The sequence below is a fragment of the Hylobates moloch genome, unplaced genomic scaffold (genome assembly GCF_009828535.3).
Source record: "Hylobates moloch isolate HMO894 unplaced genomic scaffold, HMol_V3 SCAFFOLD_5, whole genome shotgun sequence".
NCBI classification, from domain to species: domain Eukaryota; kingdom Metazoa; phylum Chordata; class Mammalia; order Primates; family Hylobatidae; genus Hylobates; species Hylobates moloch.
The window spans coordinates 80,709,988-80,737,884 of record NW_026652280.1 but is presented as its reverse complement, the minus strand read 5'-3'; the positions used below and the strand labels follow the sequence as shown (position 1 = coordinate 80,737,884).

At 52.6% G+C, this 27,897-nt stretch overlaps 1 protein-coding gene across 1 annotated transcript in view; it reads right to left on the bottom strand.

Annotated features, from left to right (window-relative positions):
- Window positions 1-290: 290 nt before the first annotated feature.
- FADS2 (fatty acid desaturase 2) overlaps window positions 291-27,897 on the bottom strand; it is a 39,060-nt gene continuing 11,453 nt past the window's right edge. Inside the window, exons 3-12 of the mRNA XM_032153058.2 lie at window positions 27,153-27,350; window positions 26,959-27,060; window positions 19,441-19,566; window positions 10,555-10,615; window positions 10,096-10,172; window positions 4,569-4,666; window positions 4,260-4,356; window positions 3,853-3,932; window positions 2,368-2,493; window positions 291-2,007 (exon numbers count right to left, since the gene is read on the bottom strand). Coding sequence (XP_032008949.1) covers window positions 1,956-2,007; window positions 2,368-2,493; window positions 3,853-3,932; window positions 4,260-4,356; window positions 4,569-4,666; window positions 10,096-10,172; window positions 10,555-10,615; window positions 19,441-19,566; window positions 26,959-27,060; window positions 27,153-27,350 — 1,017 coding nt within the window. The 3' untranslated portion in view covers window positions 291-1,955. The remainder of the gene's footprint in view (window positions 2,008-2,367; window positions 2,494-3,852; window positions 3,933-4,259; window positions 4,357-4,568; window positions 4,667-10,095; window positions 10,173-10,554; window positions 10,616-19,440; window positions 19,567-26,958; window positions 27,061-27,152; window positions 27,351-27,897) is intronic.

The window sequence follows — 27,897 nt, the reverse complement described above, 5'->3', positions numbered from 1 at the left end:
GGGGTCAGCTGCTGAGAGGTGGCTCTCAGCCCTGTTTTAGAATTAGGTTGAGGTCGGCTGCTGAGAGGAGGAAGATGGGCCAATGTTTTTGGGTCATTTCCACCAAGTTCCGGGCCCCAGAATGAACTTCAGAGGCAGCAGGGAGAGGCGAGTGGGATGGCCACAGGTGAGGGAGGGGATACAGAAAGATGCAAGCATGGGGACTCCTCCTGGTGCCCAGGCCCAGCTAGGAGGCCTCATCTATCACCCAATACCATGGCCTGGCATTTGCGTGCAGAAAACACAGGAAGTGAGAATAAAATTCCTTATTTTATTTCAAAAAATGTAGGGGTGGGGAAGCAACATGATAAACATTACGATCAGCTCCCTATGGGTTCATTCTGCCTCTGCGGGAGTCGGGGCATACAGTAGCTGAGGGGGCATGCCATTGCCATGGCAACCCAGACGCTTAGCTGCAGGTCCCTCCTGGCTGCTTAGAGCTGGGGGGACTAGGTGCCCTCCCCAAAAGCCCCCATTCTGAGTTGTTGGTGCCCGCCCCTCCCCTGAATCTAAGAACTGATTAGTGGGTTAGACTGCAACAGCAGCTCAGGATGCCCCCAGGACTTCCCTCCCTCCCCTCTCACTTGCCTGTCCCATCAGCTACCAGCACCTCCAGCCCTCACCTCCTCCTCTTCTCAGCTCCACCCTGGTCCTCATGAGGTACCCCCCTCCCAGCCCCTCAGGGCAGCCTCCTCCTGAGACTCCCTCCTGCTCTGCCTCCCTGGCCCTCCCTGACAGTCAGGGCCACCGAGGCAAGGCCATGTGGTGAAAGGCAGATTGTCACAAGGCCCAGCCCCGCCGCCCACTCCTATCAGAATGCATCCTGGAGCAACAGGTTAAACACAGCAAGGGCAGGTACAGACAGGAGAGTGCCTGAGGCAGTGCCATCCACACAGCAGCCCCAAGATGGGGAGGGCTGGGATGAGACCTCCCAGCTCCAGTGCCCTCCTGCAGCCTGCAGGGCCCACGTCTCCTGGGGCCAAATGGCCAGGGATTGGCTGGCACTGCACAGCTGATAACGGAGCAATTGGAGAAGGGTCGGATTGCTCCAGAATCTTGGACCTCAGGACACCCTGAGGAAAAGCTGGGGGTGGGCTGAGCCTCCAGGCCAGCCGGCCCCTCCCTGAACATGGCCACTGCCTCTGCTGAGCCACAAGAGACGAGGAACTCCCGCTTTGGTCCCAAGGTCACAGGCTCAAGTTGGGGAGGCGGGGGAATGGGGCCCGTGAAAGCCCAGGGTCAGAGCACTCTAGCGATGGGGTGGAGGACTCTTCCAGGGCCCAAGGTTTGGGCTGGCTGTGCCCGCAGGCCTGGGGCCCCGGACATCTTAAGAGAGGCCTCGGCTATTGATCCCAGCTGCGGGAGGGAGACCCGAGCTTTGTAACAAAGCAGGCCTCTCTCTACGAAAGCGCAGAGCAATGGCGGCCGTCAGGGAGAGCGAAGCCAGGCCCGGAGGGTCAGGGGCCCTGCCCGACTAGGACCTGCCCCTACGAACCCCAAGAGCATCTGAAGAACCAAAGCGGGGGTGAGGCCTAGTGACCAGGCTGCAAGGGGAGACTCACAGGCCAGACCCATGGATCTCTGGTCTCCTCCCACCTTTAGGGGCAGAGAGTGGAGGTAGGACAGAGCCACCCCCCATGGCCACCTCTCTGCTCCTTGGAAGAAGGGGCTGGGAGGCACTGGGAGGGCCATGGCTGACGGCTGACGAGTGAGGAAGGGCAGGCCCCATGATGGCAGAGTGCTATGGGGGAGATGGGAGGGAAAAAGGAGAGGAGAAAGGGAGAAAGATCCAACATGGAGTCCGTGAGCGGTGCATACACCAGCCACTCGGACACCCCTCAGAACAAAAGCCCATCATTCCTCCGGCCATCACCCCACCTGCGCCCCTTCCCCACGGTGTCCCAGGGGCTGTGACTTCATTTGTGAAGGTACGCGTCCAGCCACAGCTTCCCAGACTTCTTCAGGGACCTGCAAAGTTGGGGATGGACCAGGGTCAGGGACCAGGATGGGTCTGGCCCCAGGGAGTGCGAAGGCTGAGGAGGCCATCATTAAGGCGGCAGGTACGTCCCCTTGGCCCTAACCAGGGCTTACCACTGCCACTGGGCCTGCGGGGCTGTCAGCTCAGAGCCCACCAGGAACCCCACGCAGAAAGGGACGGTCTTCTTGCAGCCCAGGGAGAAAAGCCCAACAGCTCCTAACGCAGGCTCAGGAGTAAGGCAGGTGCCCTGGTAGGTGACTGTGCCAGGAGGGCCCAGCCCCTCTTGTGATCCCACTGTCTGCACCACGGGTGATCCCAGGGCCCAGCGCCTGTGGACCTCCACCCCTCACCTGATGATGTCCAGCAGGGCCCTCAGTAGCGGCTTCTCCTGGTATTCAATGCCATGCTTGGCACATAGAGACTTCACCAGCGGGGCGATCTTGTGTAAGTTGTGCCGGGGCATGGTGGGGAAGAGGCTGAGGAGCGTATGGGGTGGGCAGAGCGTGAGGACTCCAGAGGGCCGTGCCGCTCCCGCTTCCTCCCACCACCCGGGCAGAGGCTGGCTGGGGCCCTCAGAGACCCTGTCCACAGCCAGGACCAGGCTCAAAGTGTGGCTCCTCGTGTGTGCCCAGTGGGGGGCCACGTGTGTGGAGGGGAGGATGCAGCCCTCCGTGAGCAGGAGGGCGTTTGTGCTCCATGGAACTGGGAAGATATTGGGTGGCCAGAGACAAAGTGTCATGTTTTTCAAAAAAGAAATGAAATAGCTGGGGAATGCTAGGAAAAGAGGCAGTGAGGTGGGGCACGGTGGCTCACACCTGTAATCCCAGCATTTTGGGAGGCCGAGGCGGGCAGATCACTTGAGGCCAGAAGTTTGAGATCAGCCTGGGCAACATGGCAAGACCTCTTCTCTACAAAAAATAAAAATAAAAAATTAGGCCGGGCGCAGTGGCTCACACCTGTAATCCCAGCACTTTGGGAGGCCGAGGCAGGTGGATCACTTGAGGCTAGGAGTTTCAGACCAGCCTGGCCAACATGGCGAAACCCCATCTCCACTAAAAATACAAAAATTAACTGGGCGTGGTGGCACATGCCTGTAATCCCAGCTACGTGGGAGGCTGAGGCCTGAGAATTGCTTGAACCTGGTAAGTAGAGGATGCAGTGAGCCGAGATTGTGCTGCTGCACTCCAGTCTGGGCAACAGAGTGAGATTTTGTCTCAAAATAAATAAATAAATAAAAGTAAAAAAGATAAAAAATTAGCTGGGCATGGTGGCATGCACCTGCAGTCCCAGCTACTCAGGAGGCTGAGGTGGGAGGATGGCTTTAGCTCAGGCATTCGAGGCTGCAGTGAGCCAAGAAAGCACCACTGCACTCCAGCCCAGGGAACAGGGTAAGACTCTGTCTCTACATTTTTTATTTTTTAATAAAAAGAAAAACAGTGACAAGAGGTGAGGCAAGGACAAGGGGCAGCAGGGCAGTCCCTCGGCCAGTGTTCCAGGCAAGCTATGTAGCCCTGCCCTGCTAGCCTCACAGGGTCGTGAGGTGCATGTGCAGGCTCCATAACTACAAAGTCCCAGGCCCACGTGGAGGGAGGTGGTTACCACTATGACCAAGTGGCATAGGACGAGGGGCACAGGATGCCCCTCGGGGAGATGGAACAGGGGACCCCCTCTCCTGACCTCAGCGGGGCTGGCTGGGAGCCTTGCTCTATATTGGGCAGAGACCTTGTCAGAGAGACAAAGAAGTGGCCCCCACATTCTGCACTCTGCCCAGATGGGGTAGTGGCCACTTCCCTCCCGCTGTGGGTCTCCCCACCTCCCCGCAGCCCCACGCTCACTGGTGCTCAATCTGGAAGTTAAGGTGTCCACTGAACCAGTCGTTGAAGAAGGACTGCTCCACGTTGCAGGTGGCTGTCAGCTGTCAGTGGAGGGGATGAGTGTCAGGGAACAAAGGAAGGCCCAACGGCCCGGCCTCATTCCCGGGGGCCCAGCCTTACCCAGGGTCTCCAGGCCACCCGTCCACGTCATACCATCCTGCCTGATGGCCTCAGCCCACCCAGATGCCCCACCTGTCCCTCTGGTGGACTCCTGCTGCCCTTTCTTGCTTAGCCCTGAAGCTCCCAACAGAAGGACACAGGCAGCCCCGGGAGGCCCAGCACAGCCCTGCGTTAGCAGGTGCAGAGCATCTGGGGCCAGGACATGGACATCGGGACCAGGCTCTGGTGAGCAGCCCTGACTTCCCTACCTGGCTACTGAACCAGTCGCGGTAGGCCTCCTGGTCAATCTCCATGACAATGTGATTCATCTGTGTGACCCACACAAACCAGTGGCTCTCCAGGAACCTGCAAGAGAACGCAGCTCAGCGCAGGGGCCTCCGGGGGCCCGGCTACGGTGGGAACAGATCCACTCTCCCAACCAGCCCAGGACAGCCCCTGCCAAAGAGCCAGGATGGGAGGTCCCCGGGCAAAGTGGAGCCGTCTGAGCCTCTTCTCATGCCAAAGCCATCATCAGCACCAGTGGAGGGCCCAGGGATGAATCAGCAAAGCCCAGGCACCTGATGAAGTTGAGGAAAAGGAGGGCTCCCAGGATGCCGTAGAAAGGGATGTAGGTGACGAAGAACCGGATGTAGTAGCTGATGGCCCAGGCCAGGTCCTGCGGGGAAAGATGAAGTTAGGTGCAACCTGCCCTCTCCTCTGCCCTGGCACCAAGTGCCTGCCCCAGATGTGCACGCACCTCATGCTCAGGCCTCTAGAAGCTGGACCACAGCCCACCGAAACGCGATGGGCAACTACACGCCACCTGTTTGCTCGGGGTTTGCAGGGCTGCCTTTGTTTCTCGGGAAATGCTGAGAGTTCTAGCATCAGGAAGTGACTGTGCCCTGTCCGAGAGAAACGGACCCTCCTGCTGAGGGGCAGCCATGGGGTAGGGGTGGGGGTCAGCAGCCCTCTCGTGGGTCAAGGGCGATTCTGAAGGTGCGCCCCCAACCCTGGGCCAGCTCCCCAACCGTCCCCCAGTCCTGTCCCTGCTCCTCAGCACCTGGGTCTCCTCCTGGCCTCTCCTTCCAGCAGGACAGAGGGCTTGGAGGGGTAGGGAAGGTCAGAGGTACCATCGTCCCTACCTCAGGGCTCTCGCAGCAGAGGCTGGCCCCCCCCATGCCCCAGTGTCATCCTGTGCCCCTCCACTCTCCTCTCCTCCCCGCCCCTGGCTGGAGTGGTGTCAGGGATTAGGCTTGGACGTCTTCTCTCATGTATTGGGAGGGTGACTTCACGGCTCCACCTTGTCCACTGCCTCTCTGCCACCCAAGTCTTGTCTCAACTGGACCACAGCAGCAGCCTCCCACAGTCCCCTGCTTGTCCTCGTGGCCATGGCAACCAGAGTGGCCTTCACTCCAAGCAGGTCCCAACTCTCCCCTGCTAAAGCCCCCATCCCACCCAGAGTCACCCACAGAGTCTCATGGGGTTAAGAACCTGTCTTTACTCAGCCCCCTGACCCAGCTCACTCCCTCCCCGGGGCCTCTGCACAGCCTGTTCCCTCTGCCAGGGTGCTCATCCTGCCGTGAGTTTAGGTATGGTGACATATGCCACAGGCTCAGCACAGGTGTCCGAGGTGGAAGGTGAGGCCAAGGGACTGCCCTGTCTCACTTCAAATGACTGAAGAACAAGGTCACATTTGTGTCTTAAAATAGATCCCCACCCACTGGAGAGGGGGAGACTAGGAAGTTATTCCAGCGGCTCAGACACGAAATGACAGAGGCCTAAACCAGAACCTACGGCACTGACAAGGAGGTGACAGATTCCAGAACTGTCAGAGGCAACGGTGGCTGCATTTGTGCCTGCTTGGCTGTGGGGAATCTAGGCTGGTCCTAGGTGATCAAAGGTCGGGTGCCAGCAGCTGAACAGGAAAGGAGGAGGGGAGCGCTCAGGAGGGGCCGGAGATGGCCTCAGAGCAGGACCTCACGTTCCAATGAGGTGGCCTTCAAGGGGACGAGGGAGGAAGACGTAGCCAGTTCTGCTCCCACTTTCCATCATACTCCTTCTATTTTGTGTGTGTGGTGCAATAGTGTGCAGTGTATCTACACATGTATGGAAACAAAATGAGGATGTGGTTATGGATTTTTTTTTTTTTTGAGACAGGATCTTGCTTTATTGCCCAAGCTGGAGTGCAGTGGTGTGATCATGACTTGTCCCAGGCTCAAGCCATACTTCTACCTCAGCCTCCCGAGTAGCTAATTTTTTTTTTTTTTTTTTTTTTTTTTGAGAGGGAGTCTCGCTCTGTCGCCCAGGCTAGAGTGCAGTGGTGCGATTTCGGCTCACTGCAAGCTCCTTCTCCTGGGTTCATGCCATTCTCCTGCCTCAGCCTCCCTAGTAGCTGGGACTACAGGTGCCCACCACCATGCCCAGATAATTTTTTGTATTTTTAGTGGAGATGGGGTTTCACCATGTTAGCTAGGATGATCTCGATCTCCTGACCTTGTAATCCACCCGCCTCGGGCTCCTAAAGTGCTGGGATTACAGGCATGAGCCACTGTGTCCGGCCTTACCTGGGTAATTTTTTTAAAGTTTTTATAGAGATGGAGGGTCTCACTTATTTGCCCAGGCTGGTCTCAAATGCCTGTGCTCAAGTGATCCTCCAGCCTTGGCCTCCCAAAGTGCTAGGATTACAGGTGTGAACCATTGCCCCGGCCCAATTTTTATTTTTAAGAGACAGGGTCTCACTCTGTTGCCCAGGCTTGAGTGCAGTGGTGTGATCACAGCTCACTGCAGCCTCAAACTCCTGGGCTCAAGCCATCCTCCTACCTCAGCCTCCAAAGTAGCTAGATTACAGGCGTGCATCACCACGCCCAGCTTTTTGTAGAGACAGGGTTTCGTCATGTTGCTCAGGCTGGTCTTAAACTCCTGGCTTCAGGTGATCCCTCCCATCTCAGCCTCCCAAAGTGCTGAGATCACAGATGTGAGCCACCATGCCTGGCCTGGACTTTTTTTGAGTGTAGAGAGCAACACATACTCAGAGACTGCTGGTTTCAGGGGCAGAGAGCCCAAGAGATCAGAAGCAGCCAGAGAGGCGGAGCGAGGGGGTTGGGAAGAAGCCAGCAGAGGTGGGGACCTGGAGGCCAACAGGAAGAAGAACTGCAGGAGGGAGTGGCCAGTGGTGTCAGATACAGCAAAATTGCAGGAGGGTGAAGCCTGGGAGCATCTCAGGATCCAGGACATGGCCCCGGGAACGGGGAACCTAGCCAGAGCGTGTAAACCTCCCCGGGAAGCCTCCTTCAAAGATCTTAGGGTTTATCACCTCTTTCCTCTAAGCCAAGGTCCCCCAACCTCCACACTATTGGCACCTGGGACAGGCTGCTTGTTGTCGTGGGCAGTTCTCCAGGGCATGACAGGGTGCTTAGCACCATCCTGGCTAGATGCCCACCAGATGCCAGTAGCACCCTCCTCTCCTGAAGTTGTGACAATTAAAAGTGTCTCCAGATACTGCCAAAGGGCAGAACAGCTCCCCTGAGAACCAGTGCCCCAGGTCATAGGTGCAATCCTGGCTCTGAAAGCCCCGCAGGCTCATCACATTGTCCCCACTCTGCCATCCCCTTTTAGGAACGTAGGGTGATTTCTTTTCATGTTGAATGCTTTGTTCCTTAGGGCACAAGCACAGTCAAAAACAAACAGAAAAAAAGAGGTTGCTCACTGCAAGCTCCGCCTCCCAGTTTCAAGTGATTCTCCTGCCTCAGCCTCCTGAGTAGCTGGGACCACAGGTGCATGCCACCACGCCCGGCTAATTTTTTGTATTTTTAGTAGAGACGGGGTTTCACCATGCTGGCCAGGCTGGTCTCGAACTCCTGACCTCATGATCTGCCCACCTCGGTCTCTCAAAGTGCTGGGATTACAAGCATGAGCGACTGCGCCTGGCAATGGGCCATTTATGAGTTAGAACAGGATTGGATGCTAGAGGCAAGGAGAGGGTATAACATGTATGAGGAGGGAAAAGACATAATGATGCTAGTCTCTAACTTGAGCCACTGGGTGGATGATGGAGCCATTCATTAACATGGAGACCATCGGAAAAGGATTAGGTTGTGGGAGAAGAGGAGAGGACTTATATTGAATATGTTGGATTTGAAATGGCTGGGACACCTCCAAATGGAGTTAGACTGGATATATGGGTCCAAGCCTTGGAGATAAAATTTGACTTGGCTGCTCTTAAATTCACAGTCAAGGTGGAAAGGACAACTTCTGTTAGCGAGCGATAAAGCAGTAATCGATAGAGTAATCAATAGGCCAAACGCAGTGGCTCACACCTGTAATCTCAGCACTTTGAGAGGCTGAGGTGGGCAGATCACCTCAGGTTGGGAGTTTGAGACCAGCCTGACCAACACGGTGAAACCCTGTCTCTACTAAAAATACAAAATTAGCCGGGTGTGGTGGCGCATGCCTGTAATCCCAGCTACTTTGGAGGCTGAGGCAGGAGAATTGCTTGAACCCAGGAGGCAGAGGTTTTGGTGAGCCGAGATCGCGCCATTATACTCCAGCCTGGGCCACAAGAGCGAAACTCCATCTCAAAAACAAACAAACAAACAAAAAACAGTTAAACAAGTCCACATTTGGTTAAGAGAGGAAAAACTTTCCCATGGCTATTGGTTGGAGCATGAGGGACAAATAGACTGTTGAGAAAGACTGGATTTTAAGCAAGCATTTCGGAAAGTGACAATTTAGTCTTTGATAATTGTCAGATAAACAATTTATCTGCCGGGCGCGGTGGCTCACGCCTGTAATCCCAGTACTTTGGGAGGCCGAGGTGGGTGGATCACGAGTCAAGAGTTCGAGACCAGCCTGGCCAACATGGTGAAACCCCATTGCCACTAAAAATACAAAAATTATTCAGGCATGGTGGCAGGCGCCTGTACTCCCAGCTACTCTGGAGGTTGAGGCAGGAGAATCGCTTGACCCCAGGAGGTGGACTTTGGAGTGAGCTGAGATTGCACCACTGCACTCCAGCCTGGGCGACAGAGCGAAACACCGTCTCAAAAAAAAAAAAAAAAAGATGACATAATTACAATGGGCCCTAATGCAATATGACCGATGTCCCTATTTTAAAAAAAGGAAAAATTTTCAAGTATCCACTTTTGGTGAAGAAAAAAAGAAAATTAAAAAATAGGCCAGGCGTGGTGGCTCATGCCTATAATCCCAGCACTTTGTGAGGCTGAGGTGGGCGGATCACTTGAGGCCAGGAGTTTGAGACCAGCCTGGCCAACATGGAAAAACCACATCTCTACTAAAAATACAAAAATTAGCTGGGCATGGTGGCTGGTGCCTGTAATCCCAGGTACCTGGGAGGCTGAGTCACAAGAATCGTTTGAACCCAGGAGGTGGAGGTTGCAGTGAGCCGGGATCACACCACTGCACTCCAGCCTGTGTGACTCTGTCTCAATAAATAAATAAATAAACCAAATAATTTTTTTAAAGAGGGAAATTTGGACACAGATACAGATACAAATATGCAGAGAGACGATGTACCGAGAGGGAGGGCAAAAGCCATCAACCATCCGATGAGAGGCCCAGAACACAGCCTTCCAGAGCCCTAAGGAATCCACCCTGCTAACACCTCAATTTTGGACTTCCCGTCTCCAGAACTGGGAGAAAACACATTGCTGCTGCTTATGCCATTCAGTTCGTGGTGCTCTGTCATACGGTCTTCGCAAATGAACACACCTGTCCTCTCAGCCAACGCCCAGCTGCTCCAACTTCAAACCAGGGTGTGGGGCAACCCAGTTCATGGGACTCGGCCCACAGGGAGTGGGGAAGGGAGACGGCTACACTTGCCTTTGAGAACTTTCTCAGGGGCCTCTGCAAAAGCAAGGGCTGCCCCAGTGGAGAGTCCCTGTGTCTGAGGGAGAGTCGAGATCTTTAGGAATGGGTCCTGGTGGCCCCAGAGGGAGTCCTTTCTTGAGAGGCGGCTACCCCAGGGAGGAGATGCATGGGGCCCCGAAAGGTCCACTGAGGCACACGAGGAGGCAGCGTAGGATAGCCGGGTCCACCTGTCCCAGTCACCCTCCTCCCCATGCCAAGCCAGCTGTGTCCCCAACTCACCACCCAGTTCTTATGGACGATCATGGTCATGATGATCTGGTACTGGAAATACATGGGGATGAGCAGTGGCGGCCCAACTGCAGGAGAGAGACAGGCACTTAGAGGCATCCATTCCACCCTGCCTGTGCTGAAAGGTCAGGGAAACCCAGGCCCAGCACTGAGCGCAGAGGCCAGCCCTGCAGATGTGGGCAGAAGCAGCCAGGGACCCCAGGGCCTGCAGAGAAGGCTGGGAGTCCTTGAGGACGTGTGTCACCCCGGGACTCTCTGAGCCTCTGTGTCCCCATCTGGTCTGTAACATGGGCTGAGGGGGTCTGCAGGGGAAGGCTGCTGTGGCCCCCACTTCTAACAAGTTAAGTGTCACTTTCTGGGTCTGAAAAAGATGTCAGGTATGAGGGAGAGAGATGCCACTCTGTGGGGAGGGGAGGGTCCCAGAGCGGTTTCGGGGCGCCGAGCACTCACTCAGGAAGAAGTATTCGTGCTGGTGATTGTAGGGCAGATATTTCAGCTTCTTCTTGCCGTACTGAGGAGAGAGGAGAGGTCATGAGCACCCAGCAGCCTCAGCTCCCAGCCTCCCATGTTCCCCAACCCCCCTGCAGCCACCATCCCTTCTATCTGCTCAGGGCACACCACTGTCCCTTTCCTGTCAATCTGCACCCTGGGCCCACCAAGCCTGGGGCCCCTCCAGCCCTCTGGGCTCCCCATGCTATAGCCAGCAGCGGCCAACACTTCCTCAGCCCTAGCTGAGCACTGGCCCAATAGCATCGATCCTCCACAAGGCCGGCACTTCTGAGGCTGAGGCTCAGCGTTAAGCCATGGCCCAAGGCCACGGGAAATAGCCCTGGCTGGGCTCAGAACCCAAAAAGCTGACTTTGAGCCCATGTGGCAGGCACTAAATAAATATTTGTTGAATGAATGTGCAACAGAGCAACTCTCGGCGGAGCATAAGCACCCAGAGGAGTTCCTAGGTCACCATGGAGAGCTCCCGGAGCCCACAGTGGCAGGGAGAACCTAGGTAAGGGCCCCAGAATTGCTGCCAGTCATCAGGCTCGGAGCATTTACCTCCCTGGAGCCTCCCTGTAATTTACAAGAGTGAATCACTCCTCCCCAGCTGGAGCCTAACCTTGAGGACAGAGGAGGCCACAGGACAGACTCCTCAAGCCACATCTGGCTACCTGAGGTCCCCATGAGGGCACCGGTTTCTTCTCCATCAGAGCCTGCACCTTGGGCAAACTGATGCCCAGAGGCTCTGAAGGAGGGCTGGGCTGGGTCCTGGGCATCGTCATTGTCCAAAGCTGCTCAGGCCACTCAGTGTGAGCCAGGCATAGGAACCACGGCCCCAGGGGATCCCTGGAGCCCTTAATTCCATGGTCCAGCCCCTAGGGACCAGCCCACCCTGCTGTTTGGGACTGAGACCAAAAGATGCCGCTCACTGAGTGGCACCTGCTCCTCTTGCTTGCAGTGTGGGGAGGCTGGGCTTGCAGCCAGCAGATGTGCTTGAGCCGACTCTACCTCTCGCCAGTGCTGAGACTGTGTGAGTCGCTTAGCCTTGCTGAGCCTTGTCTGGTATTCGAATCAGTGGTTGGTAAGAGGAGCCAATGAGAACATGGGCATAACGCCAAGTGCTGACCCCAGGACACTGCCCATCACCCTCCCTATACTCCTGGATCCAAAGGCCAGAGATGCCTCCTCCAGTAGTGTCCAGTCATACTTATTGCAGTCAGGAGGTCAAAGTGAGTTACAGAGGGAAGGAACCTTGGATGATGCCTAGGCCAGCGCCTCTGTCATCCAGGTGAGCGAAGTGATTGTCCAAATCACAGGGAGAGCACGGATTCCTGAGGGAAGAGGCCGTGGGTGGGAACAAGGTCCACCCTGTCCCCTAGACTTGCATCTTGGTGCCAATGGCCATGGTCACGGCACACCCAGCTGAAGAACCCCCAGAAACAGTCCCTTTGTTCTGTGTGGCCCCCTGAGCCTTGGCAAGGATCTCGCTCATTCCCAGAAAGGACGGCCACTTGCAGGAAGACCATCATTAAGACCAGGGCTGAGGCCGGCCATGGAGAGGTCCGAGCCAGGGAGGCCTCACAGGAGCCTTTCATGAGTCTCCAGCGGACGGAGGTGCTGGAGGAGCCAGCACTGCACACGTTGCCCTTGAGGTGGCCAGTCTCAACAGAACAGGCCCCTGAGTCCTGCTCTAAGCTTCTCCCAGAGGACAGGGAGCAGGCTCACAGCCCCAGCCTTGGCGTGCAGTGTCTCCAGCTCTGCTCAAGAGCTCCTCCCCACTGCATCTCTGTCCCACAGAGCATCCCGTCCCTCTTGGGCTGGGCCGGCTGTACTCGGAAGTGAGCACAGAGGGCAACCCAGGCAGGTCAGCAGGGGCCAGGGCATCCTATGGAGGGACTGAGGGCTGGCCACACTGTTGTGGGGGCCTGGGAGGCACCTGGGGAGTCTGTTTGGAGCTGCATGTGCACAGTAGGCAGCCTGTTCTCATGGGTGATGGTGGCCTTTGGGTGGACAACACAGGTTACAGGGGCTGCCTCTGCTGGTAAGCACTGCTGGCTCTAGTGTGCGTCCCTTCAATGCCCCAGAATGACCCTCGGGAGCCAGGGGGCCCTGCTTGCCAGGCAGCAGCAGGCCTCAGAGTGGGCCTCTGTGGGACGGTGAGCAAAATGCTCATCACAGTCACGCGCGTGTATGTACATGCGTATGGTGACATACCACTACACATCCGTACCCATCTCGATGGCCTCAGCTGCAGCGGGTCTGCTGGGGGATGGCCAGTACTCCCCTCTCAAACCAGAAAGTACAACTGTGGGCTTGGGATACGAAGCCCTGCCCTGTGGCTAACTCTCTGCTCTCATCTTTCCCACGCTCAGTTCTTTGCCAGAGCTTTGCCGTTTAAGTCATGGGAGAAGGGAAGGGAGGGAGAGGTATTCTAGAATGTACCAAGCTAGGGGGGTGAGTGCCTGGCTGTTTAATTGATCAGAAAGGTGGCGCTACCCAGCAAACGTATTTCGCAAGGGCCCCCAGGACTCGGAAGCTGTGGTTTGCAGCCAGACAGTTTGGGTTTGGACAGTGGTGTTGCCTTTTCCTTGCTGTTACCTTGAACAAGTCACTTCATGTCTCTTGACCTTAGCTGTTCCATCCATGAAAGGGGTCAATGACAGCTCCTGCCTCACGGGTTAAGCAGGGACTAAGTGACGTTGTGCACGCACACTGCCCATCGCGGTGCCGGCCCACAGACTCACTCAACAAGAGTCAGGCTTCTTCCCAACTGGGGGCTCAGATCCCCAAGTGTGGGGAGTGGAGGACCCCACGCATCTCCTCCTCCTGAGGAGTCCCCGTCACACACACACAGAAAGCCCAAGTGGCAAGGAAGACACATGACTTTCACCCGGCTGGGCTGCGGCCAAGGGTGTGGGTGGCACACACGGACCTCCCCCGATCAGGAACGGCGCCTTCCCAGGCTGCGGTTGACAGGCAGGGACGCATGCCAGGGGCAAGGGAGGGAGTGCAGCCAGCCCTGGCGGTGGGGCGGACTCTCCTGTCCTCGGCCTCTCCACGCACCTCAAGGCCAGGCTTGGATGAGGGCCTGGGGGATGCCAGGCCATGTGGAGGGGATCTTTCAGCTTTGGAACAAAATGTCTGAGGAATGACAAGGGCCCTCCTTGTCCATCGAGGGTTGGGGGCGGGGAGCTGTCGCAAAGCCCAGTCTCTGCCTCTGGGAACCTGTAAACTCACACACAGAGAGAAACAGGCGGCACGACCTCCCAGCAGGAGCAGAATGGCAAGGTCCCAGTCCAAGGTCCCTGAGAGGGCGGCATGTGTGTCCCAAGGCAGGATGGATGGCTTAACCCTGTTCATGAAGGTCTGCCTGAAGCAGGAAGCCCAGGAGGTTAGCTTCAGACAGTCAGAGCAGCAGAGATGGTTTCCCGGATGGGAGGAAGAGGAGGATCTCAGGCACGGCGCGGCTTCTGAGGCCCCTTTACACTGCTACCGGGATAATGGTCTCACCAGCCCCCTCAGAAAATGGGGATATGGCAAAAGAAGAACAAAACAAGGCTGCTGCCAGTATCACCGCTATTAAACTCAGCTCTGAAATTTCCCGTCAATGCAATAAAACCCAAAGCAGAAAACAGAGTGGAGCTATTAGAAAGAAAGAGACCACTGCAACATCCAGATTAGAAAGAAAGAGACTACTTCAAAATAAGGGTGACCACACTTTATGGATGTTGGTTTTGATGTGTGTTGTTAGGGAGGAAGGAAAGAAGGAAGGAAGGAAGGAAGGAAGGGAAAGAACGTATTTGTCGAGCAAATCTGGAACGAAAAATACGAAGAAAGAAAGAAAGAAAGAAAGAAAGAAAGAAAGAAAGGAGGAAAGAAAGAGAGAGAAAGAAAAGAGAGAAAGAGAGAAAGAAAGAGAGAAGAAAGAAAGAGTGACCACACTTTTTTTCTGTTTGTTTTGTTTTGTTTTGTTGTTGTTGTTGTTTTGAGATGAGGTCTCACTCTGTCGCCCAGGCTGGAGTGTAGTGGTGCGATCTCGGCTCACTGCAACCTCCGCCTCCCGGGTTCAAGCGATTCTCTTGCCTCAGCCTCCAGAGTAGCTGGGACTACAGGCGTGTGCCACCATGCCCAGCTAATTTTTTGTATTTTTAGTAGAGACGGGGGTTTCATTGTGTTAACCAAGATGGTCTCGATCTCCTGACCTCATGATCCGCCCGCCTCGGCCTCCCAAAGTGCTGGGATTACAGACGTGAGCCACCGCGCTGGGCCGAGAGACTACATTTTCATTATTTTCTAGGATATGATCCTAGGAAACTCAAAAGAATCAACCAAAATACAACTAGAATTATGAAGAGACGTAAGTGGACACTAGCGGGACAAAAGATAACTATCCCATTCATCGGAAGGCCATGCAAACAAAAATTTAGAAAAAAAAGAAAATTAAGATAACTACCCCAATATCCACTGCTTTCCTGAGAACTGGAGAACCCCCAATCATGATGACAAAATATAAAACGTATAAGGGTTGCGTTTTAAAAGAAACATCCATGAGACATATAAAGAAGTATAGACCTTGGCTGGGCACAGTGGCTCGTGCCTGTAATCCCAGCACTTTGGGAGGCTGAGGCAGGCGGATCACTTGAGGTCAGGAGTTCGAGACCAGCCTGGCCAACATCCGGAAGGGTGAAACCCCATCTCTACTAAAAATACAAGAATTAGCTGGGCATGGTGGCGGGCGCCTGTAGTCCCAGCTACTCAGGAGGCTGAGGCAGAAGGATGGCTTGAGCCCAGGAGGTCGAGGCTGCAGTGAACCAAGACTGCACCACTACGCTCTAGCCAAGGTGACAGAGCAAGACCTTGTCTCAAAAACAAAAACAAAAACGAGAGAGAAAGAGAAGGGTAAAGGCACCCCACTACGAGCTTCCAATAAGTTAAGTGCCAAGGATGAATGAGTGTGAGTGTGGCTCCCAAGTCATCCAGACGGTGGCCTGGGAGAGGACAGACAGCCCAGCCCAGGCCAAGCCCGGGCTCAGGGCACTCACTGCCTCATATGAAGAAGCAATGCCACCTCATGGGGGTGCTGGGAAAACTGGCCGACTCTGGAGAAAAGTGAAGGCCGAACATTATCCTACCCATATCCCATTTGGCAGAAGTTAAAGATGGAAACACAAAACCTTAAAGAACTGAAAATAATATGTATGAAGAACTTTCTAAGCACACAAGAAATGAATCTCTGGGTAAAGTGAATATACTTTGCTACATATGACAAAAAGAATCCTCTTGGACAACATCAGTAAGACCAAAATGCAGAAAATGAGGAAAAGGGCTTTACTGCAGAGCCCACGCTATTCACAGTTCCACGTGCTGGGAGCCGCCTGGCTGGGCTGCTTTGCTTATCTGTCCCCAGAGATAGGAGCCCTGGCCGGCGTCCTTGCTCTGGAGACTGGGATGGTGGCTTGAGGCCCTGGGGCCTGGCCACCCCACCTGGCCCTGCTGTGGTGTGTGGGACTGGCATGTGACAAGTCCCATCAGACCCACTGTCACTTCAGTCAAGAGACCAGAGTTCCTTCCAGGGCCGCCGGGTCCTGTGAGAGCCAGAGCACAGGTCAAAACACCAGGAACCCAGGAAGCACCAATCCTTTCCCCAGGAGTGTGAGAGAGGGGATTTCCACAGAACACCGCGGCACTGGCTGGGGACTTCCAAACGCCACTGGTAACTGAACAACCAGATCCTCACAGCCTCCCACCCCCATCTCCTGCCCCAAAGCCAGCATTCCGGAAGTGTCGGGGGTGAGAAGATGTTGGGAAAGGAGAGGCTTCTCTGGCCACCACGCACAAGAAAGACGCCTTCTTGCCAGTGCAGCTGGTGGGACTAGACTTTCTTTGTTAGAGACACAGAGGACATCTGTCAGGACAGCCAACGGCTCTACATCACAAAGCCTCGCCGAGAAAACGAAGCCTTTGTCCCCACTTATCAGAAGGCCTCAAGTTCATCAGTTCCGTTATCTAGACACCTCTAATTAAAGCTGGCAAACTGTTTCCTAGAAGAATAACAATAGCCTGTACTTTGGCAGAAAATAGAATCCGTGGCAGCTTAGAGAGGCTTCCAAAGTACAGAACTGTGGCTGATTTCCTGCGAATTGGCCATGTTACAGAAAAATCCACGTTTCTGCTCAGATAATCTCACCGGTGGAAATGAAATAAGAGAGTGTATAAACCAGAACCGGGGAGCCAGGCTGTCTCCTCGCCTTGTTCCAAGCCTTAGGCACCAAGGCTGTCGGGAATACTACTTCACTCACAGCGCCACTCCTTAGTGAGGGAAAATTGGCCTCACTTGGCAAATGCTGATTGAACCCTACTCTATACATGGCTTTGTGGCTCCTAAGATCTGCATAAAAGCAACAAGGATCTTCTAAACTTTCATTTTCATCATTAATGTATTTCCAAAAAGCAGTGCATATATTTATTTTTTTCTTGTAAATTAGGTCCCGACATAGAGGCTCTACATAAAAAAAAAAAAAATGTAATAAATAAGAACTTTTTTTGTGGAACGCATTGGTGGGGCTTTTATTCAAAAGAAATTATGGGCCGGGCACGGTGGCTCACACCCGTAATCCCAGCACTTTGGGAGGCCGAGGCGGGCGGATCACGAGGTCAGGAGTTCAAGACCAGCCTGGCCAACATGGTGATACCCCATCTCTACTAAAAATGAGAAAATTAGCCAGGCGTGGTGGTGGGCACCTGTAATCCCAACTACTTGGGAGGCTGAGGCAGCAGAATCACTTGAACCTGGGAGGTGGAGTTTGCAGTGAGCCAAGATCACGCCACTGCACTCTAGCCTGGGCAAGAGAGTGAGACTCTGTCTCAAAAAAAAGAAAGAAAGAAAGAAAGAAATTATGAATTACTAACACTCAATTTGTCTATCTTATAAAATAATGTAGGTCCTGTTATGGTTCAGAAATATAACAGAATACCATATGGCTAGAGGGAGATGAGACCCGTCTACATGAACTGGCGGGGAAGGGCATCCACATTCGCAGAGGTGGCAAGTTGCAGGATACAAAGTAGAATTTTTTTGTTTTTTATTTTTTTATTTTTGAGACAGAGTCTCGCTCTTCTGTCCCTGCTGGAGTGCAGTGGTGCAATCATAGCTCATTGCAGCCTTGAGCTCCCAGGCTCAAGTGATTCCCCCACCTCAGCCTCCCCTGCACCTGGGACCACAGACGCACACCACTACACCTGGCTAATCTTTTGTATTTTTTGCAGAGATGGGGTCTCACTATGTAGCCCAGGCTGGTCTTGAACTCCTGGGCTCAAGCACTTCTCCTACTTCAGCCTCCCAAAGCACTGGGATTACAGGTGTGAGCCACCACAGCTGGCCTAAAATTTTTGTTTGTAAAGAAACAGATATATGCATGTTTATATACACATAAAAATATCTAGAAGACTGTATAGCATCTTGTTAACAGTGGTTACCCTCAAGGGCATAAAATTTGGGGCAAAGGGGAGGTTTGACAGACTCACTTTTTTTTTTCTTTTTTGAGACAGGGCTTTGCTCTGTTACCCAGGCTGGAGTGCAGTGGTGCGATCACAGCTCACCGTAGCCTCAACCTCCTGGGCTCAGCTCAAGGGATCCACCTACCTCAGCCTCCCCAATAACTGGGACTAGGCACGTGCTACCATGCCTGGCTAACTAAAAAAAATATATTTTTTTAGAGACAGGGTCTTGCTATGTTGCCCAGGCTGAGACTCGTGTTTTAATTCTGGATATTTCTGTACTGTTTAACAGTTTATACCAAGTGTGTTCTATATTTGTAGTACTACAATGAACTAATATGAAAATAAAATGGTATAGTAAATGGAAGGCAATGGCCTAGCAGTCAAAAGGTCTGGGGCCTCACCCTAGACTGGCCACTAAATTATGTGACTCTCTCGGCTGGGCGCGTTGGCTCATGCCTGTAACACCAGCACTTTGGGAAGCCGAGGCAGGCAGATCATGAGGTCAGAAGTTCAAGACCAGCCTGGCCATGGTGAAACCCTGTCTCTACTAAAAATACAAAAATTAGTTAGCATGGTGGCACATGCCTGTAATCCCAGCTACTTGGGAGGCTGAGGCAGGAAAATTGCTTGAACCCAGGAGGCGGAGGTTGCAGTGAGCCAAGATTGTGCCATTGCACTCCAGCTCTGAGCAACAGAGCAAGACTCCAACTCGGAAAAAAAATAAATAAATTATGTGACCCTGAACGTGTTCCATCCTCTCGCTGACCTTCAATTTCTCATCCACTGGTGAAGCAGATTGGACCAAACCATGCTGAGGCTCCTCCCAGCGTACAGGATGATGATTCTCCAAATAAGGTTTGCTCAACATGAGCTAGTTGGTTGGCAACCAAGCTTGAGCCCCTGAAATCCTGCCTTCCTGCTGAACTGGAACAAGATTTCCCTCTACCCTGGGAAGAAACAAGCCAGAAAATGCTCTTCCTGGCCTAAGGGTAGGAGGGAGGCATCTACCATTCTAATGAGGAGCTGTGTCCGTATTTACAGGTGAGGCCATTCCACATACATTCCAGCCGGAACAATTCAGGGTACCTAGGAGAGGTATCTGTGTAGCAGGAGATGTGGACCGGCCTGGCTGAATGTCAGCTCTCTAGGCTTCCTTCCCTGCTCCCTGCTCAGGCCAAACACTTCCTAGGTCAACACCATCTCCTTAGTTGTACCTTGATGGGCTACCATTCGCCCAGGACAAACACTTCCTAGGTCAACACCATCCCCTTAGTCGTACCTAGATGGGCTCCCATTCACCCAGGACAAACACATCCTAGGTCAACACCATCCCCCTAGACGTACCTCAATGGGCTGCCATTCGCCCAGAACAAACACGTGCAGCATGTTCACATCGGGATCCTTGTGGAAGATGTTAGGCTTGGCATGGTGCTGGAAGTGGCGATGATTCCACCAGTTGGCAGAGGCACCCTGTGGGGAGAGAGGGGTGGCCATGCAGGCCACCAGGGAACCGAGCTCGCCTGTGGCAGGCCCTGCTTAGGAGGAGTTCCCAGAACCTTCAACCCTCGGGGATAGCACCTCAGGCCCCTACAAGGTCAGAATCCAGCCCTGCTGTGACTGAGCTCAGAGCATGGGCCAGCCCCAGATGGAGTGAAGTCACTTTCTCTCTCTAGGCTTCAGTTTCCCCGATCATAAGAAGATGATGGCGGATGAGGCGTGCTGCTGTGGGACCACATGGTGAGCGTGCCAGCAGGTGTGGGAGCCAGTCTCTACCTCTCCGCCACCAGGTGTGGAGCCAGAGCTGTGCAAGGTTTCAGGGACAGCGAGAAGTGGTCCCTACTATGTGGCCCAGAAATCTCCCTCCTGAGTATATATCCAAGAGAAATGAAAACACCAACTCATAGAGGAGTGTTCACAGCAGCATTCTTCAAAAGAATCAGAAGAGCAAAAACAACACAAGTGTCCATCAACAGATGAGTGGGTGAATGAAATGCAGACTATCCACACAATGGAATATTGTTTGGCTGTGCCATAAAACAGAACGAATGACTGACACTTGCTACAACACAGATGAGCCTGGAAAACACGCTAAGGGAAGGAAGGAGCCACAAAAGACCACATATCACATGATTCCACCGACATGAAACATCCAGAATAGGGAAATCTATAGAGACAGAAAGTTAAGCAGTTGTGTAGGGCTAGGATTGGGGTAGGGGAGGGAGTGAGGGGGTTGGGATGTGATGGCTAAGAAACGTGGGGTTTCTTTTGAGCACAATGAAGACGCTCTAAAATTGACTGTGATGATGGTTGCATAAATCTGTGAATATACTAACAGTCATTGATTTGTCTACTTTAAATGGGAAAACTGGCTGGGCGCGGTGGCTCACACCTGTAATTCCAGCACGTTGGGAGACAGAAGCGGGTGGATCACTTGAGGTCAGGAATTAGAGACCAGCCTGGGCAACGTGGTGAAACCCCGTCTCTACTAAAAATACAAAAATTAGCCAGGCATGGTTGTGGGTGCCTGTAATCCCAGCTACTTGGGAGGCTGAAGCAGGAGAATCACTTGAACCCGGGAGGCGGAGATCACACCACTGCACTCCAGCCTGGGAGACAGAGCAAGACTCTGGTTAAAAAAAAAAAAAAGGGAGAACTGTATCTCAATAAAGGATTTGGAGAGCGCAGTTGTGCTGCTATGCTGAGGGTGGGTCCTGAGATTCATGTCACCTCCCAGGAGGGCTGGAGGGAGGGCTTAACAAACAACTGCTAACATGAACAAGAAGAATTTTCCTGTTTCTAACACTCAAATAGGATCCCATGAGACAAGACGCATAACATGGATATTTCTTTTGAGGCCGCAGGTGTCCGTCTCCTCAGCTCAGAGTTATGGCCCTCAACAGTTGCCCAGCGACAGATGAAACAAAACACACTTTCCTGACCCTTTGGCATCACGACTATCCTGGTGAACTGTTGCCGGATCAATGCTTTGGCTAAGGGTCTGCAAAAAATGCCTATCTGCTAAACAAACATTTTACTTGGGAGATGCTTTTGGCACACACAGTCTATGGCCACTAATAGCCATGGGTGGGAACAGCAATGGACAGCTGTGGCCTTTGCAGTGACCTCAGGGCCCTGGAAATTGGCAGGCCTCAAAACCCATGAGAGAGAGAGAGAGAAAAAAAAAAGTCAGAGAGTGAAAGCTTAGAGGCTTCACTTTGGGAGGCTGAAGCGGGTGGATCACTTGAGGTCAGGAGTTCAAGGCCAGCCTGGCCAACACGGAGAAACCCCGTCTCTGCTAAAACTACAAAAATTATCTGGGTGTGGTGGCGGGCACCTGTAATCCCAACTACTCAGGAGTCTGAGGCAGGAGAATCCTGTGAACCCAGGAGGCCAAGATCATGCCAACTTCACTTTAGCCTGGGCAACAGAGCAAGAGTCCATCTCAAAAAAAAAGGAAAGAAAGAAAGCTTAGAGGCTTGAGGAATCAAATGACACATTTGTGTTTGTTGTCAAAAGGAACAAAATTCTTGGGAAGAATCAAATTGAAAAATCTCTGGCACAAAGAAACTGAGGAGCAAGGCATGAAACAAGTAAGCGCGATGTTTGGAGGATACCAACCCAGAGATGTTTATTGAACAAATAGATGGAGGAAAGCAAGACGGGCTGACAACAAGGAGGCAGTGAGGTAGGCAGTCCCGGTTCTCCCTGGACTTGGGATGAGATGTAATGAAAGCATTTTTTGTTCGTGCTATTCCTCTGCTATGATTCTCTTCCATTCTTTTTTTTTTTTTTTTTTTTTTTTTGAGACAGAGTTTCACTCTTGTCGCCCAGGCTGGCGTGCAGTGGTGCAATCTCAGCTCACTGCAACCTCCACCTCCCAGGTTCTCCTGCCTCAGCCTTCTGAGTAGCTGGGATTATATGCGCCTGCCACCATGCTTGGCTACTTTTTATATTTTTAGTAGAGATGGGGTTTCACCATGTTGGCCAGGCTGGTCTCAAACTCCTGAACCCAGGTGATCTGCCCACCTCGGCCTCCCAAAGTGCTGGGATTACAGGCATGAGCCACCACACCTGGCCTCTCTTCCATTCTTCTTTGCCAGGTGAAGCCGGGCTTGTCCTTCAAGAGCCCCTCCTCCCGGGCACCGGGAAGCCCATCTTGCCCGGGAACAATGGCCAGTTCCATGTTCCCAGAATGTGGTGCAGATGTTGCCTACCCTAAGCCAGCTGTAGTGCTGTGCCTGGGAGGTGAACCAAGAGACAAAGCCCTTGTCCTCACGGAGCTGCAAGGGAGGGTCTGGCCTCATCACACCAAACCAAACTGAGCTGGGGCCAGGAAAGCTAAGTGTCCACGCAGCTGGAGAAGTTGGCCAGGCAGAGTGAGGGGTGCTTTCCTGACAGAGGGAAGAGCCTAGGGGAGGCCCTGGGAGAGGAAGGGGGAGTGTGGAATGTTCCAGAAGCCAGAGGAAAGCTCCTCGGTATAACTGTGACCAGCAGTGCTGGGTGGAGCCGTATCAGAGCCTGAGGCAAAAAAAAAAAAAAGTGCACTCCTGGCTTTAATGGAAGCAAACTCATCGATAACATTTTCAAAGGCTACTTTTTGCCTTATTTCATTTTCTTTCTTTTCTCTCTCTCTTTTTTTTTTTTTTTGAGATTTCATTTTCTTTCTTTTCTCTCTCTCTTTTTTTTTTTTTGAGATGGAGTCTTCCTCTGTCACCCAGGCTGGAGGGCAGTGATGCAGTCTCGGCTCACTGCAACCTCTACCTCCCGGGTTCAAGTGATTCTCCTGTCTCAGCCTCCCGAGCAGCTGGGACTACAGGCATGTGCCACCACACCCGGAGAATTTTTTGTATTTTTAGTAGAGACGGGGTTTCACCGTGTTAGCCAGGATGGTCTCGATCTTCTGACCTTGTGATCTGCCTGCCTCGGCCTCCCAAAGTGCTAGGATTACAGGCGTGAGCCACGGCGCCCGGCCTCATTTCATTTTCAATGGAAAGAATTGCTGAGTTTGATGGCTTCTGTCAACCAAGCGATTAGCTTGAATAATTTCTATTTTTATTTTTATTTTTAATTTTTGAGATGGAGCCTCACTCTGTCACCCAGGCTGGAGTGCGGTGGCACGATCTCGGCTCACTGCAACCTCCACCTCCCTGGTTCAAGTGATTTTCCTGTCTTAGCCTCCCGAGCACCCTCGCCTGGCTTATTTTTGTTTTTTTAGTAGAGACAGGGTTTCACCATGTTGGCCAGGCTGGTCTTGAACTCCTGACCTTAAGTGATCTACCTGCCTCAGCCTCCCAAAGTGCTGGGATTACAGGCATGAGCCACCACACCCAGCCAAGCCACCTCGCCCGGCTAAGCCACCTCGCCCAGCCTTAACTAATTTTTAATTACATTCAACTGAAGCAAAAGCATAGTAAGTGCTGTTTTGGTATAAATAAAGCATTTACACTTAGAATGTTATGACTTTTAATACATCAACTTCTTCATTGTTAAATACTTTTTCAACTACTTTAATGCTCTGGAAAAAAAATCAACCATTAAAAAATGACACACGAAAATGTTTAGAGGGTTCATGTTTTTCCATTTGCCTCAGTTCATCCTGATCTTTATTTAAAATTTTGATATTTTGTTCATTGTGGATTCTTTTGCATTAATTTTGGTTTTTTAAAAAACATATTGCAGGCCAGGCGCGGTGGCTCATGCCTGTAATCTCAGCACTTTGGGAGGCCAAGGCAGGTGGATCACCTTAGATCAGGAGTTCAAGACCAGCCTGGACAACATGGAGAAACCCCGTCTCTACTAAAAATACAAAAAAATTAGCTGGGCATAGTGGCGCACACCTGTAATCCCAGCTACTCGGGAGGCTGAGGCAGGAGAATCGCTTGAACCCGGGAGACAGAGGTTTCAGTGAGCTGAGATCACGCCATTGTACTCCAGCCTGGGCGACAAGAGTGAAACTCCATCTCAAAAAACAAAACAAAACTACACTGCATTAAAACATCATTTATCTTGATAACGGAATTTGTCTGGTGTCCCCTTAGATTTTATACCCTAAGCGAGTGCCTTACTTGCTTCACCCTAATCCTGGCCCTGGTTGCCTAAGATGAGGCTGCAGAAAGTCTGGTGATGTCCATTTCCAAATGCAGCGCCCAGATGTTACTGGGTCTTTCAGCTTGCATTTATTTATTTAGAGACAGTGTCTCACTCTGTCACCCACGCTGGAGTGTAGTGGCACCATCACAGCTCACTGCAGCCTTCAAATCCCAGGCTCAAGCTATCCTCCCGCCTCAGCCTCCCCAGTAGCTGGGACTACAAGCATGCACCACCATCCCCGGCTAATTTTTTTATTTTTAGTAGAGACAGGGTCTTGCTATGTAGCCCAGGCTGTTCTCAAACTCCTGGCTTCAAGCAATCCTCCTGCCTTGACCTCCCAAAGCGCTGAGGTTATAGGCATGAGCCACTGTGCCTGGCCAAAGTTTGCATTTTATCCTAGGTACAGTGCTGAACTACGAAAGAGATCACGCTTTGGAAGAAATGTCCACTGGGCATGACACGGGCTGAAGGCAAACAGAAGGTCAGGATGTGGCGAACTCCCATTAAATCCCATTAGCAGTGCAGCCAACAGGAAGAAGGGGGTCCCAGCCTCTCACAGCCCCTGGTAACCTACTCACAGGTCTCTCCAGCTTGTGCTAAGACATCTGAGTTGGCAAGGCCCTTGAGGACCTCCCTGTAGCCAGTCCCCTTTTTCCCAGTGATGGGAAGAGACAGAGACCTACAAGATTTGTCTCCATGGCTGTGCACCTGACGAGTGCTAGAGCCAATTTCAGGCAAGCTTGACCTCCTTGCTCTGGGGCACCCCTGAGTGAGCCGCATGTCCATGTCCTTGGCCTGGCTCTGTGACACAGCACCAAGGACACAGCCAGTGGGGGCTGGTGGGCCATGAGTGGAGCCCACATCCCCAAGCCCAAAGACCCTGTTTGCTGTCATTCACATTCTACGTGGAGACCAGTCCTCTGTCCTGGCCCCGTCTCCCGCCTGATGCAAGAGCCGTGCTCTGGGGCCCCTCAAAGGCTGAAGGCAATTGGACAGGAACAGTACCCCCTGCCAGGCCCCTGCCCAGAATCTGGAAGCAGGACACAGCCCATCTTTGTTAAGTGTGTGGGGGCTAACATGGGTCAGGAGTTAAATGTTACTTTGCCATACTGAGGAGGGTTTGATCCAACAGAGAAGAGTATAAAATGAAACAAAGCACTCCACTATGTGCACCCTCTCCCTTTGCCCCTGAGATTCTGGACAGAGACCAGGTTCTCAGGCCACTTCAGGCTCAGGGCCAGGCAAGCTGCTCACTGCGAAACTGGTGACCAGCTCGGGGTGGTTGGCCGCCAATGGGATCTGCAGCCCGCAAGCCAAGGGCCCCGTTGCGGTCTGGGTGGAAGAGGGGATAAGCTACACCCAACATGTAGCTATTCCCTCACCAGGGTGTGGAGGGATGGAGTCTTTAGGACCCAGCTTTTCTCAGGAAGCAGGTACTGTTGGGTCGTGCTGGGATGGGGATAGTCTATTTCAGAGAGCAAGTTGGCAAAGACTCATTTTCAAAACTGAGGAGATAACGCCTGTCAGATCGGAACAAGGCAGTTGGCAATTCCAGCTTGTCTTTCTACAAACGTGCTGAGACCCTGTGGTCTGCTTCCTTATCTAGGGGGAGGTGAGAGTGGAACTTCCTTAACTCCTGCGCTTCTAACGACTTTTGTCCTTTGGGCCAGCTGATCATTCCATAGTTTGGTGTCCCCTATCTGAGGCCTTATAGGATGACTTTTACTTTTGTACCCCGCTTATTTCCAAAGAATATTTGAAGTGGCTTAAGATAAAAGACTCATATATAACAGAAGGCTAAAATAAGGATAGAAGCATAAATGCCAGATGAGGAAGGAGAGAATGGGGGCACCAAAAACACAGACTAAAGATAGTTGCTGTTTCAAATGCTGCTTTGTACCTCTTGGCTTCTGAGGGGAAGAGAGGAACATAATGTGTTTCTTTTTTTTTTTTTAAGAGATGGGGGGGGTAGTCTCACTATGTTGCCCAGGCTGGTCTCGAGCTCCTGGGCTCAAGCAATTCTCCTGCCTCAGCCTCCTGGGTGGCTAGGATTACAGGTGCATGCCACCACACCCAGCACAATGTATTAAAGAGCTCACATCCCCAGTGAAAGGAAGCATACCAACTCATCAAAAAAGACTGCTACAGGCTGGGCGTGGTGGCTCACGCCTGTAATCCCAGCACTTTGGGAGGCCAAGGCAGGTGGATCACAAGGTCAGAAGTTTGAGACTAGCCTGGCCAACATAGCAAAACCCCATCTCTACTAACAATACAAAAATTAGTCAGGCATGGTGGTGGGTGCCTGTAATTCCAGCTACTCGGGAGGCTGAGGCAGGAGAATTGCTTGAACCTGGAGATGGAGGTTGCAGTGAGCCAAGATCACACCATTGCACTCCAGCTTGGGTGACAAGAGCAGGACTCTGTCTCAAAAAAAAAAAAAAAATACTGCTACTTTACTGTTCCCAAACAAAAACAGATTGTTAGATGAGGCCTTAGCTAAGGAACATCAAACAATACAATCTGCTGAGCCAACAGACAAGAAACGTGTGTGCCTGTCTTCATAATGAGTAGTACACTGTGTCTTTGTGGTTTGGACCTGATCCAGAGACGGGGCTCAGGAAGGCAGCAGAATGGAGAGTCACCATGGCCCTCAGCATAGGCACACCTGCCTTGTCACCCTGTAGCCTCAGAACACTGAGCAGAGAGGAATCCTGGTCCCTCTGTCTCAACTGCTGTCCAACAGGACAGATGCCCAGGGCTGCTGACACTTACCTTTAAGTGGCCAATGACGAACTTGTGGACAAGGTGGTTCCACTTGGGTTTTCTGTAGACAGACAGGTGGCCATAATCGTGTTGCAGCCATCCAGCTTGGGCCTGGGGAGAGAGGGTCACACATGCTGTCACAGCCTCAGCAAACAGGCACCAGGCCTCTGTCAGCTGGTGGAGGTGAGGGTGTCACGCCTCACCTGAGAGGTAGCAAGAACAAAGGCCGTGATGAGGGTAGGAATCCAGCCATTGCCAAAGTAAAAGACAGTGAACCACGCAATGCTCTCCAAGGCGATGATGTGGGCCAGGAGGAGGAGGAAGAACACGTGGTTGGTCTTGAACAGGTTCATGTCCTCAGCCGTCTTCCTCAGGGCCCGGAAGTCCTCAGTGATCTTTGACTGTTGACCAAGAGCACAGGGAAAGGAGTCAGCCACCAGCCACTCTGGAGGGAACATAGGTCTCAGGCTGCCGTTTCAACAGCCAATGCACAACCCAAAGAAGCTGTGGCAAGAGGGGGCCAAGCCACAAGCCTCGACCCTCCAGGAGTTCCTACAATAGCTGCTGTTACCACATGCCCTGCACAGCCCTGGGGCCTGTATATTTGTCCCAGCTAGGTAAGAGTGACAGAGAAAGGCTTTGACTCAAAAGCTTGCATTTTGTACACCCTGTGTTCATAGCAGCTCTATTCACATCAGGAAAAAGGTAGAAACAACCCAAAGATCTCGTGATGTATGAATGGATCAACACATGGTCTATCCATGCAATGGAATATTACTCAGCCTTGAAAAGGGAGGAAATCCTGACACACGCTACAACATGAGTGAACTTTGAAGACATCATGCTAAGGGAAACAGGCCAGTCACCAAAGCACAAATATTGTATGATTCCATATACAGGAGGTCCTTGGAGAGGTCAAATTCAGAGACAGAAAGTAGAATGGTGCCT